General features: G+C 24.0%; 1 protein-coding gene across 1 annotated transcript; it reads right to left on the reverse strand.

Annotated features, from left to right (window-relative positions):
* Positions 1-1075: 1075 nt before the first annotated feature.
* On the reverse strand, positions 1076-15833 carry LOC145829632 (uncharacterized). The gene is made up of 9 exons (XM_082937481.1): positions 15765-15833; positions 14224-14343; positions 12411-12518; positions 11563-11599; positions 11422-11448; positions 9356-9431; positions 9202-9282; positions 7225-7387; positions 1076-2132 (listed from the first exon to the last, which is right to left on the reverse strand). The coding sequence occupies exons 1-9, from the start codon at positions 15781-15783 to the stop codon at positions 1990-1992; spliced, it is 774 nt and encodes a 257-aa protein (XP_082793607.1). The 5' UTR covers positions 15784-15833; the 3' UTR covers positions 1076-1989.
* Between the last annotated feature and the right edge of the window lie 2687 nt (positions 15834-18520).

Below are 18520 nucleotides of genomic sequence, written 5' to 3' on the forward strand. Positions count from 1 at the left end.
ATTAGTTTTAACAAATAAATAATAACAAACATACTAAATAGTTTATTAAAATACCACACAAAAAAGAACGAGCTAAAATAAGAGAAATTACTTCAATTAAAGTACCTAAATATTCAATTAATATGTTTCAAATGTCAAGGTATAATGTGGAACAAATAATTTTTATCAAAACTTTAGTATTTAGAAACATTTTATAACTGTTTAATAAATAATCTAGTAAAATTAAAAATACTTTAGTGCAAACTTCAAATTACTTAATATATAATAAGTTAACGAAAATTTACAAAATTTAAAACCTTAATTTTTAATTACAATGTTCTAACAATATTTTGGTAAAAATATCTAATAAAAAAAAACTTCATATACATACTAAAGTAATTTAAGAAAAAATACTTTAAAACTAACTTTAAGTTAAAAAATAAATGCTTTTTAAAATTAAGTAACACTTGTCAACAATTAAAGACAAAAAAAAAATTCTAACTATTTTAAAATCAATATAATGTGTTTACTTGAGAACATCAACAGTTTAAAGCATCATATAAGCTCTTTACTGCATATTATCCATAAGGAAATTTTGGACTGTATTCAAAATAAATTAATAAACGAACAAATGGAATAACCGTCTACAAGATTATATAATTATTTAATAAATATGCAAATTAGCAGTCATGTTTATTAAATGTCTCATATTTATATTACCATACGAGTAGATTAATATTTACATTGGATATATAAACTTTTTAAAACATTATTTAATTATTTTGCTAGTACAACAGTATCTTATTATAAATTTATCAAAATATTTATCGATTTGTTTTAATAGTTTTTACTGTTTGGTAACTCACACTATCCTTATAATGAAAAATAAAAACCAATCAATTAACATTTAATTATACTTGAAAAATTAACCTTTATAAACATGACCGGGTTTTAAAGAATACATGAAAAATTCTAGCTTAATAAGCTTATTAACTTTATATAAGCTTAAATGAAAGTATCTCATTTAAAGTACTCAAGTTTATCACTCATAAATAATAATTAATTAAAATAATAATAATAAATAAAATGTGGACATGTAATAAAAATAATTGCTCAAATGAAAGTAGGCAAGTTTTGAAAACTTATTAGTTATTAGTTTTTGAAACCTAGTAGCAACTAAATTTTGCTAATTTGAAACTGATTCTGTCGAAACATTGATAGCTAACATAGGACTTGTAATTTAAGTTTGAAAATTTCTATCAAAAAACTATTTATACTTAGCTGGTAATTTGTGAAACTTGTTTGATTTCATCTTTTTATACCTAACTAAATTTTAAACAAAACCCAAAAAAAAAAAATTATGAAAACTTTTATTAGAACTCATAATAACTAATATAGCACTTGTATTTTAAGTGTGAAAAATCCCATATAAGAATTACTAAATATTTATCTTTAATTTAAAAAACTTGTTTAATGTAGCTTTTTTATACATGACTAAATTCTATACCATACCTAAAATAAGTTAATATTTATAAATACTCATAATTGGAGATTCTTTGCTATACAATCAGAAAATTTTCCAAAGGTACAAACACACATTTTTGTTGTTTCCAAACAGATTATTTTTACTAGTTAGCATATATAAAGCCTAAAGCTTACAAAAAGCATAACATTTATTCACCAAGTTTTCGAATGTACTTCAGACAAAAGGAACTAATACCAATAAAATCAATTTTGTTTTACACCATGTATAAAAGATCTAATCATTAAAAACTCAACATTCTTTGGTTAAAACGCCTTTAAATTAATCTGTTTTTTTTGCATAATAAAAAAAAAAATATTATAAGTTGAACTGAATTAAAGATAAAAACTCTCCTTTCTTAAATTTTTGCTCATTAAAACTTAGATTTTCTATCAAAAACATTTACTCAAAATAAACCACATTATATAACAACCAACAGCGGCCCTAACACTGTATCATCCCTGAAGAAAAATTTTCCCACTTATTTTTTATTCAACAATTTCTTCCTTCATCATTTCCTCGGTCGCCGCCACTTCCTTCACCGTTTCCTCCGTCACTTCTTTCTGCTCCTCCAAGCTCAGACTTTCCACCATCTCCGACTCCTCTTGAATCTCCTCTTTTGCTTGAGAAGCTGTTTTTATAAAAATTAAATAAAATATTATTAAAGTATGCTTAATATTTATTTGTACGAAATATTAGATTCCTGAATCTCCTCTTTTGCTTGTGAGACTGAAAAAAAAAACATAAATTAAGACGTTGTTGAAAACTTATTTATTGTTAATTTGTATGGAATATTAGTTAGCTAGTTAGTTAGATATATTACTAGTTTATGATTCTTCTTGAGATTCTTCTTTTGCTTGAGATACTGTAAAAAATGTTGATAATTAAACTATTAGTAAAAGTATTTAGTTCTGATATATGAGGTACTTTTTACATATATTACTAATATCTGATTCCTCCACAAACTCCTCTTTAGCTAAAAGATGTTGTAAGAAAAAGTAATAATAAATAGAATGTTGTTGGATATATATTTTAATGTTGTTTGTTTCAGGGTTGCCACTGGTTTTTGAAAATTTCTTCCAGATTTTTGAAAGACCACGTTTTCGGGTCTATTTTCAGTTTAAAGTTGAGGTTAGAAACTGTGTTAAGTAGCATAAAAACATTTAAAAAATACAAAGCTACTACACACCTGTTTTTTAATTAAAGAATAATAATGATAACATTTTTTATATATTTGAAAAATTTAGTGTAAAATCAAAATGTTAGTACTTAAAATGTAAAAATTGTTTAAAACTCTATTTTTTTAGTAATTTTTGTTCATAACTCTATGTTTTTTCGAAACTTCTCAATATATAAGTTTTTTAGTCTAAATTGTCAAATTCCAGATTTTTTGTGGTAAACCTGTTGTATGGAGTATTTGTCAGATATGTTAAAAGTTTCCCAATTCTCTTGAGTTTATTATTTTTAGGGGGCTGCTAACTAATTAGTAAAACATGGGTGAAAGCTAGAAATTATTTTAGTATTGCAGGATATATCTACCAGGCATATAAAAAATCAACAAACTCCTCTTGAAGTTCATCCATTGAGGGCAAATTTTATTCAATTTTATATAAATACTTTATTTCATTTATTAATTTTTCAATAAAAATTGTAGTCTCCACAAAAATATTTTTTAGGAAAGTAGTTTTAAATGTTCCATTTTTAATTACCTTGCGAAATATATTTATTTTTGTTAAGATTTTCTGTAGTTAGAATTATCTCTTATTCCATTATTAATGGTTATAAGAACTTGAGTATTGGCTTTTTTATAAAAAAATATATAAATATATAAAACATACTTATATACAGCAAATACAAGTTTGAACGAAGTATTAAAAGTCAGGTTTCGAACAAAACAGTGATAATATTGTATAAATTATAATTAACTTAAAAAGCTAAGCTGGTGGTAATTGTTAAACTTAATAAGAAAAAAACAAGTTATTTTGTTGTGTTTAATAAAAACCACAAACAAGGATGTAGTGCAGTTGTAAATTCTAATAAGTTTTAATTTTAGTTATTACTTTTTATTACTCTAGTCAGATTTAGTGACTATTAAAAACTAAAATTGATGCAAACTTATAAAAAAAATCATTACTTTGTTATGTTTAATACAAACAAGGGTGTTATGCAGTTGTAAATTCTAATACATTTTATTTTTAATTATTACTTTTTATTACTCTAGTCAGATTTAGTGACTATTTAAACTCAAACATTTGAAACCTTTACAAGTTATAGAAAATATTCTATTCCTCAAATTTAAGATAACAACTGTAAATTAGTTAAACACAATTTTACTTTTTAAAGAAAACATTATTGTTGTAAGCTTAAAAAACTAAGTTAAGTAAAAATAGGTAAATTATAATTACAAGTTATAATTTAAGACTAACGGCTAAACCAATTTTGAAACTAAATAACATCAAGAACAAAGCATAAATTATATTCAAACCAAAAAACATGAGAATAAATTCAATACAAGAAACGAGCATTAGTATTCGTTTTATAAAATTTCAAGTTAAAACATTACAGCTAGTTAACACAAAGTTAAACAACTAATATTCTGCTATAGCTAACTTGCATACAACCGGTATTATGACATCACAAGAGATAAAAGCTTTACGGTAATTTCGGACTAGTATTGTAATAATTGTGGATTTTGTATCAACATATTAACAAGCATGTTCGTAGTGTGGATTAGTTTTGGATTACTGTTACTCATTGCGAATTTTAACTTATACTACGGTTTAAACTTGAACAAACTTTAGTTTAGTATTTAGTTAGTCTAAGTAAAAGGTTTTGGAACATATTAAAAGCTTTAACAAAATTTATATTTTTAAGTAAAAAATATTTGTTGAAGTTTTATACTTTAATATAAAATAACTAAACCAAACTTGTATTGACAAAGTTATCAAGTAAAAAACGATAAATAAAACCAAAGATTTTATGTATTTTATACTAATTTTTTAACAACTTGACTGTTTAGAAAACATTGTGATATTTATTCACTTTTCTCATCTTTAAACAACCAAAATAGTTATTTTGAAATGTTATTACAAATTAAAATCAATTATTTATAAACTTTCAAGACATTGAAAAATAAATCTTACTAACTTATTGCATTTTCTTACTAATAATTTTCCAGCAAAAAAAATTACTGTTATAAACATCAAAACTTAAAGAGAACACCAATCACTCAATTAAATTATTATTACAATACTGACCACTACACATTTTGATCCAATATAATCTTTACTACACATTATAACTTTGTAGTTAGTTAAGTAACTAATCCGCTTCACGTTTGACGCAACGATCGTGTTATTATGACGTCATAAACAGAATATGCCGGCTTTATGGTAAAAGGGATTAGTCTAATACCGGTTATTACAGTAAGTATTGCTTTGTGGTGAGATTTTAATACAAGTTAGTATTTAAATATAAGTGGCCTGCATTTGACTTTGTTTTCGGCTGGTAGTTATTGTTATAATAAATTTTTCACAACACATATTAAATAATTTAAACTTAAATTACCTGAATTGCTTTAGTTGGAAAAAAATTAACTAATACAATTCTAAAACTTTAAATTCAATTGCTATACTTTATGCTTAACTTGTTTATTACAACAATTTGTTGTATAATGCCAAGGTATGTTTCAATCAAAAGTTTAAGAATTTAGTAGTTAGAAACTTTATTATAATTATTCTTATTAAATTGCATAACATTACTTTGAGAAAGTTTTATGGTAACTTTTTTTTTAATTAATGTGGTTTTTATGTAACAATCCCAAGATGTACATAACCTTTATTATGCTAAGTTTTTCAGTGATTTTTAAAAGTTAACCTTAGATTTATTGTTTAACTTTGAACAAATTTTTCAATAAAACAATTTACTTAAAAATCACTACATGACAACATACAGTTTGAGAACTAATGCTGAAACTAAATAGATAAAGTTTACTATCAAACACATTAAAATTAAAGTAAACAAACTCGAGCAAATCCGGTATTCAAGCGTCATTAGAATTATTTACTGCGCGAATTGAAACGGCTTGCTAAACTGACTTTATAAATATCTCAACTTGCCGTTGCAAGTAGTATTCAAGTTTTTTTATTATCAACTAAACTAAATTCCAAGTTATGTTTAGTTTAGTAAACATGTTTAAATACAGTAAAAGTAAAATCTTTACACAATAATAAGTTTTACTTGTAGTTCTTATATTACTAATATCAATATGATAAAACATTATAAAAAACACTTCTAATTAAAGTATGGACATTCGACCTCACCAAAATGTTTCAAAGTAAACTGTTATTATCCAGAAGTTAAAAAGGAATAATACTTATTTGGTTACATCCACTTTCAAATAACTTTGATAGAAAATTAAATTTATTAATATGTACATACAACAACAGTACACTTATTAATACACATAGAACAATATACAACAAAAGGAAAACTAAAATGTAATCTACAATTATATTACTGTGATAACAATATAACTTTTGTAAATAAATATTACAATGTTATATACACACGTGCAAAATACAATTTTATTGTGGTTTGTAGTAAAATAATGTGTGGTTTACAATTTGCTATAAAGCAACAGTTATCCAATTAGAAACACTTTAATTTCAACTGAACATTTTGTTTCTAACTTATGTAACAAAAATATACACAATATCAAGAACTTGCCTAAAATAAAACGAACCCAATTATAGTTAGAGGCTTATATTTTGCACACACAGAAAATAATTAATAATAAATAACTTAAATTCAAATAGAAAAAAGGTAATAGAAGTAACTGTTTGTGAAAATATTAGAACCAAAATTGTCATGATCAAGAACGTAAATAAACAAGGCAATATTTTTTAGAGGTTTCTTAAATACTCTTTGTAAGAAAAAAAAGATTTAAACAATTACCCTCTGTTGAAAAATTTATTGACAAAACTTTTTATTTTAACAATTCCAGCGGATTCATCAGCTTAATTATACCTATGTATATAAAACAAAAAAAAAATGTTTATGTCTATATTAAAACATTAAACTTTAGGCGTCTACATAATATTTAATAAAAACTTTATAAAAATGTTAATTATGGATTAAGCAAAAATTTTTATAAAGAGTTGTTTTAACATTGGCTTTATTACTTAAAGACATCACATAAGCTTTTGGAATAAACTATATATTATATTAGTCATGAACTATGAAAACCATTACAACTATTTAGAGATAAGCTTTATTGAAAATTAAATGTGAACCATAGTTTATTTTGGCTTGAATTATAAAACATAAATATCAACTTAATTTTCTTAAACTACAAGATAAACTTAGCTTGGGTTATTTACGCCATCAAATAGAATTTACTAAAATGTTTTATATATACAAAAACAACCTCTTATTTTTAAAACCACCATTGAACACAAACTATACGTAATACTAAAGCTTTTATACAAACTTTAGAAAAACAAACAACACTTAAAATAAAAAAATCACTAGCTAAATTTGAAATTCTCTTACCAGCATGAACAGATTCAAACATAACATAAATATGTATTATAAAAAAAAATCTCACTAGCTGAACTTGAATTTCTACTAACATATTGCACCATATTAGAATCAAATTTCACTTATTGTTTTCTTAATTATAGACTTAAATATAGTACTAAGCAAATATAACAAATACTAACTAGTAGAACTACTGTTCCCATTACCATTGTGCACGGATTCGAACTCAACAGCCATATCGTTGCTATCTTCAATAACGTTTATCAAGCTGTCGACCCTCTCGCGAATTTGCAGCAACTCCTTCTTTATATCGCGTAAATTGACCACTGCAGATACTTTGAGGCTCTGTAAAAATAATTGAGTCAAAAATAGTTAAAATACAAATTGACTACTGCTTTAAATGAGACTCTGTGCAGAGGTATTTGTTTAAAGTTTTGTATTTGCTAAAAAAAATACAACAGAACTGAACTGTGTTCAATAATTTGGAGTAGCTCTACTTTTGCATAAGTCAAGTATGACTTATTTTCCACGACTGTCACATATCTTTTTAGATTTATTTAAGCACTGACGAGGTCTTTGACCGAAAATTAGTTTGAAAAATAAATTCTTGAAAGAATTAATTCATAAGTCAAGTAGTTTAAGCTAAAATATACAAATACATGTAGAGTGCGCTATTTACTAAAAATTTTATTGCATAAATTTTTATTACAAACTATTATTAACTTTTTACCCATTGCTTTATAGAAAATCAGAGAAAACATAGGTTTTTTGACACAACAAACTATCACTTTAAAGTGTTATCTTAAAACTTAAAAATACTTGGACTTTTTTAGTTCTGAGCTTAACTTAAATATTATTTGGTGTTTAATATTTGTGAGAAAAGTATACTTTATTAGGCACAGGTTTAAGATAAAAAAAAAATTACTTTATACTCTTAGAGTTTTTTTCAAGAACAATAAAAAAACGTGTTTTATTTTATTCGTGAAAAATAAGTTAAGATAAGTTTAGTAAAGTTCTGTGTGAAAGTTGTTTAAAAATAGTTCATAAAATTAATGATAGAGCAAATTAAAAAAGTGACAAAATTAGTTATATAAAGCTACATTACGAAAACGATGCACTAAAATGTCAATGTTTATTGAGAACTTGAGTTTGTTTATTGAATTAACATTTAAACTTGATCAAATTCACTTTCCAGTTTAATTAAATTACTTTGTTGAAATTCACTAATAGTTTATTTCAACACGGGAGCTAATTTAGCAGTTGCTGAACTTATAGGTGATATTTAGTCTAGAACTTTATTCATAAGGTAAACTTTAAAGTTAATATATTTTTAAATAACAAATTAGAAGATGTATGTAACATAACTTTTAGATTATTTACTTTAAAATTTACTTATGTACACAATAATTGTATATAAACTTTTTTTGAACCGTAAGAAAATGTAAAAATCTGCTTAATTTTAATAACTCTGTTTTAATAAAAGCTTCAAATATTCATTTGTCACAATCACTGTTATTGTGAACAAACTGAAAATCAATTACACTTATCAACTAATATAAACAGTATAAAGGCAAAATATATAAAATAAATATAGAGTAGTTTAAACAATGGTTAGAAATCTAACAGATAATTAAGAATGTTAACTCAATGCAGAGATATCTTATCATATTAATGTTTTACAGACCTGAAAGTTTTTGGTTATATGTAACAAAAACAACTAAAATTTCAGTAACTAAAGAGAAAAAATTAAAGTTTTTAATTTAATTAATGAAATACTTAGTGAATATTTCACTTGAAAGTACAATCTTATTGAAATTTTTAATGAAGGGACAAAAATATGGTAATCTTTTCCCAGCAGTTTTACATTTATGATATATTAACACATTATCACATTGCAAACCAACAGTTACTTTAGCAAATATTACAATTGTGTTAGTTTCTTAGTATTTATTAAAAAATATTTAATTAAATTTCATTTATTGAAAAATAAATGTGTCTGAATGATAAAATGTCTTCCCAGCAGTTTTATATTTTTGGTATGTTAAGCCATTGCAAACCAACAGTTACTTTAGCAAATATTACAATTGTTTTAGTTTCATAATATTTTTAGCCTCAGACAAAAAAAGATAAAAAAATAAATATTTCAAACTTAAACCCACAGTAACTTTAGCAGTGGACGCCAATTTCTTGATGTTTCTGTTCACATTACTGTTGTTTTTAGCCACTCTGCCGCTAGCGACCTGTATAATTATTATACTGTTTTACTAGGACTGTAATCATCTTTACATTGTTTAAATTAAATAAACTTGTTACCTTGTTGAAGTTTCTGTTCTTGTTGTTCGATTGCTGATTGTTTCTATGGTTGTTTTGCTGCGGAGATGTTGCGGAACTGGTAAAGAATTAAACTGTTTACCTCGTTCTTTTTATTAATTACTTTTAAAAGAAATTCACAGAAAATTTTATTAGCAGAAATTTATATTTTATAGGGAGTCTTTGCTATCACCAGGGTTGCCACTGGTTTTTGAGAAATTTCTTCCAGGATTTTGGAAGTAGACGGTTTTGGGTCTATTCTTAGTTTGATGTCAAGTTTTAGGTTAAAAACAGTGTTAAGAACCGTTACAACATTGGAAAGATGCTATAAAAAGCAACTTTAAATTCTTTTTTTCAAAAAAAAATTGATGATATAATTTTTTTTTATCTATATGATAGATTTTTTGTGTCAAATTTAAACTTTACTTCTTAAGATGTAAAAACTGTTTAAATAGGTTTTGTAGTTACTTTTGTTCAAAAACTATAGGTCTTATAGAGTTTTGATTTAATTTAAAGTATCCCAAATTACAAGCCTTTTAGCATGAATTGTCAAATTACAGGTTCAATGGGGTCTACAAATAAGGTTACATTGGCTTTTCTTTTAAATATTAGAGATAAAGTGTAAAGCTTATTTAAATCAATTAGGCTTATAATGAAATACCGTAAAACTAGAATGTTTGTATGGTAAACATACTTAAAAAGCTGAAACACCAGCTAGTAAAAATTAAGATAAATGAAAATTCATATATTGAAAAATTGATGTTTACGATTTAAACTATTTTTTTATCGTTCAGTGTATAACTCGTAAAAAGAAACAGCACTTGATTCAGGATTTCTAAGAAAAAATCAATCAAATGAATTTATTTTCCTAATTTAATCTTATATTACATGTTAAATTACGTTACAAAATGAAAAGAATATTTTATTGTGTTAGAGATTTTCAGTTTTCTAGTAATGTTACTATATGATTCAAAAGCAATCAATCATTAATAGTGTAAAAGTTAATATCTTATCCTTAGATGTAAATTAAAAAAAATATTAGTAATGTAACACAAAGCTACATTTTACTATAAAAACTTTTCGCTTTTTATAAGTAATAGTTAAACTCTATTGGCTAGTTATTTAAACATCAATTGTTTAACATTTACAGCGAAGCATAAAGGTAATTAGTCATTAAATTATTAACAATATTGCAAGTTTAAGTTAAAGAAACATATACTATAGGTTTGATTTTAGGAAAAACATTTCTTAATAAATAAAAACAAAAACTTAATTATTGTTATATTTATTTCTTACATATTGAACAGTTTTAAATTCTTACATTTCTTAGCAGAACCAAAACAACGTAAACTATGAATAAACAAAATTGCAAATTAAACTACTTACAGTTACAAAACATAACTGACCGATTATCAACATTTTATGGACCAGCTATTATAGCTTAAATTTATTTTTACAAATTGTTAACATTTAAAAAAAATTCCTTCTAGCAAGTAGAAAACAATAATTCATACTATAAATTAATAAAATAAATTAAAACCATCAAATAAAAACAAAGTGAGTTTTATAAAAATAAAGTTCATATTTATTGATGGTGAAGTTTATTAGGAAGTTAATAATTTAATTACAACAATTTCCTCATTTATTAGACTTCCTTAATTAAAATTAGCAATCGATATGCAGTTTATTTGACATTATTGAAGTTTATATAAATTAAACTGATATCATGTTAATGATAAGTAAATAACGTTTTGTAATAGCTATTAAATATTATAAAAAATAATGGTTTCTGTTGTTTATTCTTGTTTAAAATTTTTACTAGTAAATACAAACACAAAGTTGTAAAAAATTAAAAAACATATATTTTTATTTTTTCGAACAGCTTCTTGATTGATTTAAAATTAAGTACTTAAAAAGAGTTTTTATGTGTAAACATTCAAAATTAAGTTAAAACACAGATAACTGATATTAAAAACATTTTATAATAAAACAAACAAAACTTATTATAGTATAATAAACTTATTTTCAAAAGTTCATTATTTAATTTAAAACAATTATGAAAAACTCACAAATTTCCAGTACTTTCATCGCCAGACCTGTTGTAAATTAATAAAAACAATTAACTTTTAAAGCCATTAAACACGAATCAGAATTTTATAAGTAAGAAGCATTTAAAAACGTAAAAATTTATGAAATCAAATAATACTTACTTATGATGAGGTTTTGGTTCAGCCGCAATATTGACATCTAAAAAAGTATCAAAATTATATTAATTTTTGAAATATACTAATTTGTTCTAACACCATGGTTCTTGTATTAATACCTAGTTTAAGAAGAGCTGATGTAAAATTTTGATAATAAATAGTTTATAATAATTTAGAAACGATACTATGGTTAAAAAATACTTATTATTAGCTTTAGCAGTTACTAGTTAACAACTAAACGGATTTTTAAACTACAAAGCTTATTCAAATAGAATCTAATTTAAATATTACTGCTTTTAAAATTATATAGCAGCAAAAACTTCAACTTAATAATTAATATTGATGTGAAGTTTTTTATTTGCTGGGCTGACAATGAGAACCAAAAAACTTTGAAGTACTTTTGACTTTTGTTGGTTTCATTATCACCACAGTTAAAATCCATTGTATAAATTGATGAGTCATGTTTTGAGTGTTTTATTCTTATTAAGTAAAGTTGTCAAATTAGAAATGTAGCACAAAAATTACCACTGCTAAAAATATTCATTATAAAAAAAAACCATAACTTTTAAAGTCTTAGATTTGTTAGTATGAAAAATAAGTACAGGATTGCCAATAATTGTTTATTAATATTTTTGGCAAATTTTCTTCAGCTTTTCAAAATTTTCTCCAGGTGTTTAAAATTAAACGTTTTGTGGTCAAAATTTAAACTTTCAAGTGATATTTGTTCAAAATTCTTTTTTTTTAAATAAAATTTAATAAATTCAAAGGTTTCCAGGTTTTTTTTTAATTCTCAAATTCTAGATTTCTCCAGGTTTCATTGGCAACCCTGTAAGTAATTGTGAATAATAAGGTACCTGCCATTTGTGCACCAATGTAAGTTTTGTTCTCACACTCAGCAGCCCTTCTAGCAGACTGGACATTGTTGAATTCAACAAATGCAAATCCTCTGTGAATTGAAATACCTGAAATTAATATGAGTTTAAATTAAATAAACAAACAGCTATTTATTAAGATTAATATCATTGAATTCAACAAACACAAACACTATGTGGATTGATTACGTATTGATATTTAAATAAATAAAGATGTACTTTTTGTTTACCTGATTATTATTGTTACTTATTATCTGAACTTAAAAAAAGCAAACATTGTTTGAGATGTTAGTTTTAAGCAATGTAAAAAACATTAATTGTGCCATTTGTATTTGAAAATTGTTGGAAAGAGGTTTTTATTAAAAAAAAAAGTAAAACTGGAAATTACAAAAATTCTTGTTTATTATTTCATTTGCTATAAAACTAGATTTAATTTTGAAACACATTTAAAAAAATTTATTCAATCTACTTCATATTTATAAACAGTAATTCATAAGCTAAGAAAATTATAAAAATATCATTTTTTTTGGGCATATGGGGGTTCACCTTGACTTTTACAAATTGATCTAATTTTGTAGAGTTAAATATGAGCTATTAGACGTTTATACCACTTAACAAAATTCAAACTACTTTTTAAAAAATAAGCGATCAAAGTCGGTGACGTCATTAGGTTCTAAATGGAAGGTGCAAACTAAAAACTATTTTAATTAAAATCTATCTCTCCCTTCATTTTTAAAGCAATCTTTAAAAAATTGTAAAGTCCATTAATAATATTGAAATTGGTTTAATGTAAGAACTTTTTTTTTAAATAAAACCTATATTTTGTTTTTTTAATCTAAAACTTTTAGTTTTCAACTTATAAAAAACCCAACATTAATAGTCTTTCAAATTATAAAAGGAATGTTTTCTTAAAAATTTGAGGTCTCTAGCTCAAAAAATAAAGGAGGAAATATGTTTTAGTGAATTTTTAAACTTTTGAGAAAACTGACTCTGAAAAACTTGCCATCCATGCATTTGAATTGGATTTTTTTTTACAAAAACGTCTGTTTCAAAAACAAAGTAAACTTTTTTACTCTATAAAAACTGGCTTGTAGTTTATACTTATACTTTTTTTTGGAAAAAAAAAAATTGGACCTTCCTATGCCCTCAAGTTCGAAAAATATTGAAAATGCATTTAATTAAACTTAATAATTTCTATCCAAAAAAAATTAGACTTTCATTATTTCAGAAAATAAAGATAAAACTACTACTTCTTCATTAGAAATAAAAACGATTAAAATCTTAAATTTTAACATTGGTTTCAGTAAAATAAATATATTTTACCAACATCATAAATACAGAACAAAAAAATGTCTACAAATGTTCACAACCTAGCCAATGCATAATGTTCACTATACGCAATCATTTTTTTAAAGTTAACAACTCAAAACAATTAAATTGCAATGAAAAAAAATGATACATTTCTTTTGAAATTTCTTACCAGTAACATTTACATGAATAGATTAAAATGTTTTGCAACATACTTCTATCAACTACAATTGTTTTAAACAAAATCAACTACTTGAGTGGAAATATAACCAAACCTAACCAATAATAATGCCATACTTAGAAAATATGTTTTGCAACATACCAACTACACTGGTCTTAAACATCAGATAATTAAATAAATATATCAATAAAATCAAAACAACAAATGATGATCCCATATTTACAGAAAATATTTTGTAGCATAATAACTACACTGGTGTTAAACAACAGATAATTAGATTAATATATCAATACAATCAAAACAAACCAATGATGATCCCATATTTACAGAATATGTTCTGCAACATGCCTCTGCCAACTACACTGGTGTTGATGTTGCCAACAAATATTCTCATGTGGGCTGTGGCTGGGTTTTTGGTGTGCGATGCTGTAAATACTCAAGTTAAAAAAATGTAGTAGTAAGTTAAATCATTAAAATTTTATTTAAAAAATATTATTTTCACATGATAATTGAAAATTTTGCTCAGTTAACTACATAGGAGGGCATAGGGGGGTCCGACATTTTTGTTTACTAAAAACAACATTATATCTTAAATGAAAGCTTAAAGTACAAACTACAAGCCAGTTTTTATAGAATTAAAAATCTTATTTAATTTTTGAGATATTGTAATTTTTATAAAAAGTTTCCAATACAAACGTATGGACCGCAAATTTTTTGAGTCAATTTTCTCCAAAATTTAAAACATCACTAAAAATCTATCTCCTCCTTCATTTTTTGAGCTAGAGACCTCAAACTTTCAGGAAACGTTCCTTTTATAATTTAGAAGACTTTGAATGTTTAAATTTTGAAAATATTAAAAAATTTTACATAAAAAAAACTAAAAAAAATAGGTAGTTTTTTTTAATAAAAATTTTATTTTTCAAAAATAACAAAACTCCTGCATTCAATCTCTTTAAAATTTAGTAACACACTTTCTGTAAAAATTTATAGAAGATTGCTTAAAAATTGAAGGAGGAGATAGATTTTTAGTGAAATGGTCTTTTTTTGCATTTTAAGTTTGCGCCTTCCATTAGGAACCTACTGAGGTCACTGACTTTGATCGCTCATATCTTAAATAATACTTTGAATTTTTTAAGCGGTTAAAAATGTCTGATAGCTCTGATAAAACTCTATAAAATAAGAACTACTTGTAAAAATCAATGTGGACCTCCCCCTATGCCCTTAAATAGGAAAATTAATGCATCTTAAATGTAATTCAAAGTTATACTACTATATTATACGTTTTGGTTTTAAGAAAACAAATAGAGAGATCTCAACTACTGGAGGAGAAATAATGAATTTATTCTTTCAAGAATTTATTTTACAAACTATGTTTCAGTCAAAGACCTCGTCAGTGCTTAAATAAATCTTATTCAAAATATATGTTTAAATATATTGAATAAGATTCAATTAAGCACGACAAGGTCTTTGACTGAAACTTAGTTTGTAAAATAAATTCTTGAAAGAATAAATTCATTGTTAAATAATACATATTCTTAAAAGAGTCAATTCATTTTTTTTATATATCTTATAGTAACTGAGTTTTATGATATAAATTTTTTTATAAAAAAATAAATATACTTATTGACAAAAACAACTTTATAATACCATATATACAATGTATATTGAACTTGAGTATTTGGTTTAAACAAAAACTAATAAATTCAACTTAAAAATTAAGTTTTAATGGATTATAAATATTATTATTTTCCTTATCACCAACTTAGTTCACATTTAAAACTACAAAAAAAGTCAAAAAAACTGACAATAAAAAAGCAGTTAAAAATAAAAAAACAAAAATTACTAACACGGATGTGAATTATACATGATGCTTGAATTGCAGCTTAAAAAATTCACAAAAAATTATATCTGAAAACTAAAAATAGTTGGTTAAAAATTAAAAATATACATATATGAAACAAAAATATTAAGTCAGTCAAAAAACTTACAAAAAAATTTATAAGTAAATAACTTATAAATTTAATCAAATAATTCAGGTTTGGAACTATTTTAAGCAAAATAGCCAGTCTAGGTGACAAAAAACAACCTTCCGTCAGCATTAGTATATGTGAAAAAAGTATGACCAAAAATGAAAAAAATTACTACAAAAGGCATTTAGTAACCTTATTTTTTATATATAACTTATAGCTGAAGTTTTCTACTAAAATGCACTTTTTACAAAACATAACATTATTAATTAACTTTCGATATTTAGTCAGCTCAGTAAAAAAAATCATATAAATATATGAACAAAAATTTTACTCATGATTTTTTTTTTTATTCAAATTACTAAAATTCTATCATTTCCTAAATATCTTATAAAAGTCTAACCTTAAATTTCAAGGTAACATTTTTACCTACAGTTTAAAAAACTTTTACATTAAATGGTATGGTATTTAGTAAAATTGCTTAAGAATATATAGGAAAGTAGACTAATAGTGAAATTGTTTTTTTGAAACTTTGCACTTCTTTAAAAAACCTATCATGCTCTCCAACCTTGTACCCTTAAAACCAAAAAGTAACTTTAATTAAAAAACAGGAAAAACTACTTTTAATTAAATAAAATGTCTTTAAAGTTAGTTTTATTTTGTTTAAAAGTTCATTAAACCCTATGGACTTAATAAAGTTTTAATACCTAAAAATATCTAAAAAGTAAAAAAAAATATTACTTGAAAAATAAACTATATACAATTTTACTATTTATAAAAAATACCCTGAGTTTTGCGAAAAAAAAACAATTTTTTTTTTAATTTACAAAAAATTTAAATTATCTACAGTTTTTAAAAATAAAAACTAGCCTGTGTCGCAATCTTGTGTGTGAAATGTATGAAAAAAAAATTAAGTAAATTGAACTTTCCTATATGTTTTTGTACACATATTTAAAACAGCAAAATAAAGGTATGTCATTGTCATTAAGGTTACAAAAAAAGTTGTGCTTATATTACAACCAAAGTATATTAGGGACATAGGGGAGTTAACATTTTTTTCACAATTTGATCTTATTTTATATAGTGTTTCCTATGCTACAAGATGCTTTTTAAAGGTTAAAAAAAAAGTTTTAAAATATAGCTGGTAAAGCTGGAGGCAACAATAGGTTCCTTATGGGAGGCGCAAACTAAAACGGCCAAAATAGACTATTCCACTAAAATTCTATCTTCTCCTACATTTTTTGAGATAACTACCTTAAATTTTCAGGAAATGTTCCTTGTAATATTAAAAAAACTCAGTCGCAAGGAATAATAATAAAAAAAATTTCATATTAAAAATAAACAACAAAGCAGTTATCATTTCTATTTTTTATAATTTTGTTCTGACACAATTTTCTAAATATTACCAGGAAGATTTCCTGAAAATTTAACGAAGTTATCTCAATGTAGGCGAAGTTAGATTTTTAGTGATTTCTAGTTATTTGTTGTTTTAATTTGCGCCTCCCATAAAAAAAACCTGTTGTTGGCTCCAGCTTTACCAGCTATATTTTAAAACTTTTTTTTAACCTTTAAAAAGCACTTTTTTTTTAAACTTTGTTATTATCTTTGACATATCTCAAAAATCATTACAATTTTTTAAAATTTGTATAAAGCATCTTGTGGCTCAATAAAAACTATATAATATAAGATCAAATTGAGAAAAAAGTGTTTATCCCCATATGCCCTTAAAGTGTGTACATTATAAATTAAAAAATAAAAGTAGTTTACAATATTTGATTACTATCCAAATCAAAACTTCAAGACTAAATAACTTGATAATAAAAACTTATAGTAAAAAAAAGAGGCTTACATGCTTCAAAAATTAAAAAGTTAATTAGTTATTATTTAGTATTATAGACAAAATAACATTTTAAAATATACAATAAATTTCAAGGCACCTTTTTATTGTAGAATGTCATCATTGGTTCAAAGTTAAATGACTTTTTTGATTTTTTGCTGTGAACATACCTGACATTATCCACTTTTTTTCCAAAAATTTTATTATGTATAATCTCATTTATATATGGTGAAATATTAACTTCCATAAGTATAATGCATGGTTTTCAAAACTTATTTTCATAATTGCCTCTGGTACAAACTTAAAAAATTACCTCATTTTTGTTATTATCTTTTCTTAAAACTATTTAATTACCCATTTACTTTTCAATTTCTGACTAATTATTGCTCCTAAAGAAGGAATTGCATAACTTAATCAAATTGTTTAATTTTGGAAAACATGGAATAAATTATTTTAGTATATTTAGGATTCTAAAATTTATCTTTGTTTTGCTTCCAATAAGAAAAACCTAACTTTAATAGTAAAATTTTGACATAGTTGTTACTACTTTTAAATTTTGAAAATATATGTATAGATCTTTTTCATTAGCTATAAAAAAAAAAACTAGGGCCATTGGGAGTTTAACATTTTTTCACAGTATGATACTACTCGGTATCTGTTTACCAAGTTAAACACTACTTTTTACTTTTTACTAATTTTAGAGAAACTTTTGAGTTATAGCATTTTGTAATTGTAGAGCTTAATGCCATAGAGAGTACTTGAATTTTTTTTACAAGAATTCACATTGACTTTTATTTGA

The sequence above is a fragment of the Thalia democratica genome, chromosome 2 (assembly GCF_965202585.1).
Source record: "Thalia democratica chromosome 2, ktThaDemo2.hap1.1, whole genome shotgun sequence".
Taxonomy (NCBI): domain Eukaryota; kingdom Metazoa; phylum Chordata; class Thaliacea; order Salpida; family Salpidae; genus Thalia; species Thalia democratica.

Excerpts from the sequence above, each read along its gene's own strand:
- LOC145829632 (XM_082937481.1), bottom strand. Across the intron at positions 11,600-12,410 it reads CATTGGTGCACAAATGGCAG|ATGTCAATATTGCGGCTGAA; the intron begins GTACCTTATTAT and ends ATACTTTTTTAG. Across the intron at positions 9,432-11,421 it reads GATGAAAGTACTGGAAATTT|TTCCGCAACATCTCCGCAGC; the intron begins GTGAGTTTTTCA and ends ATTCTTTACCAG.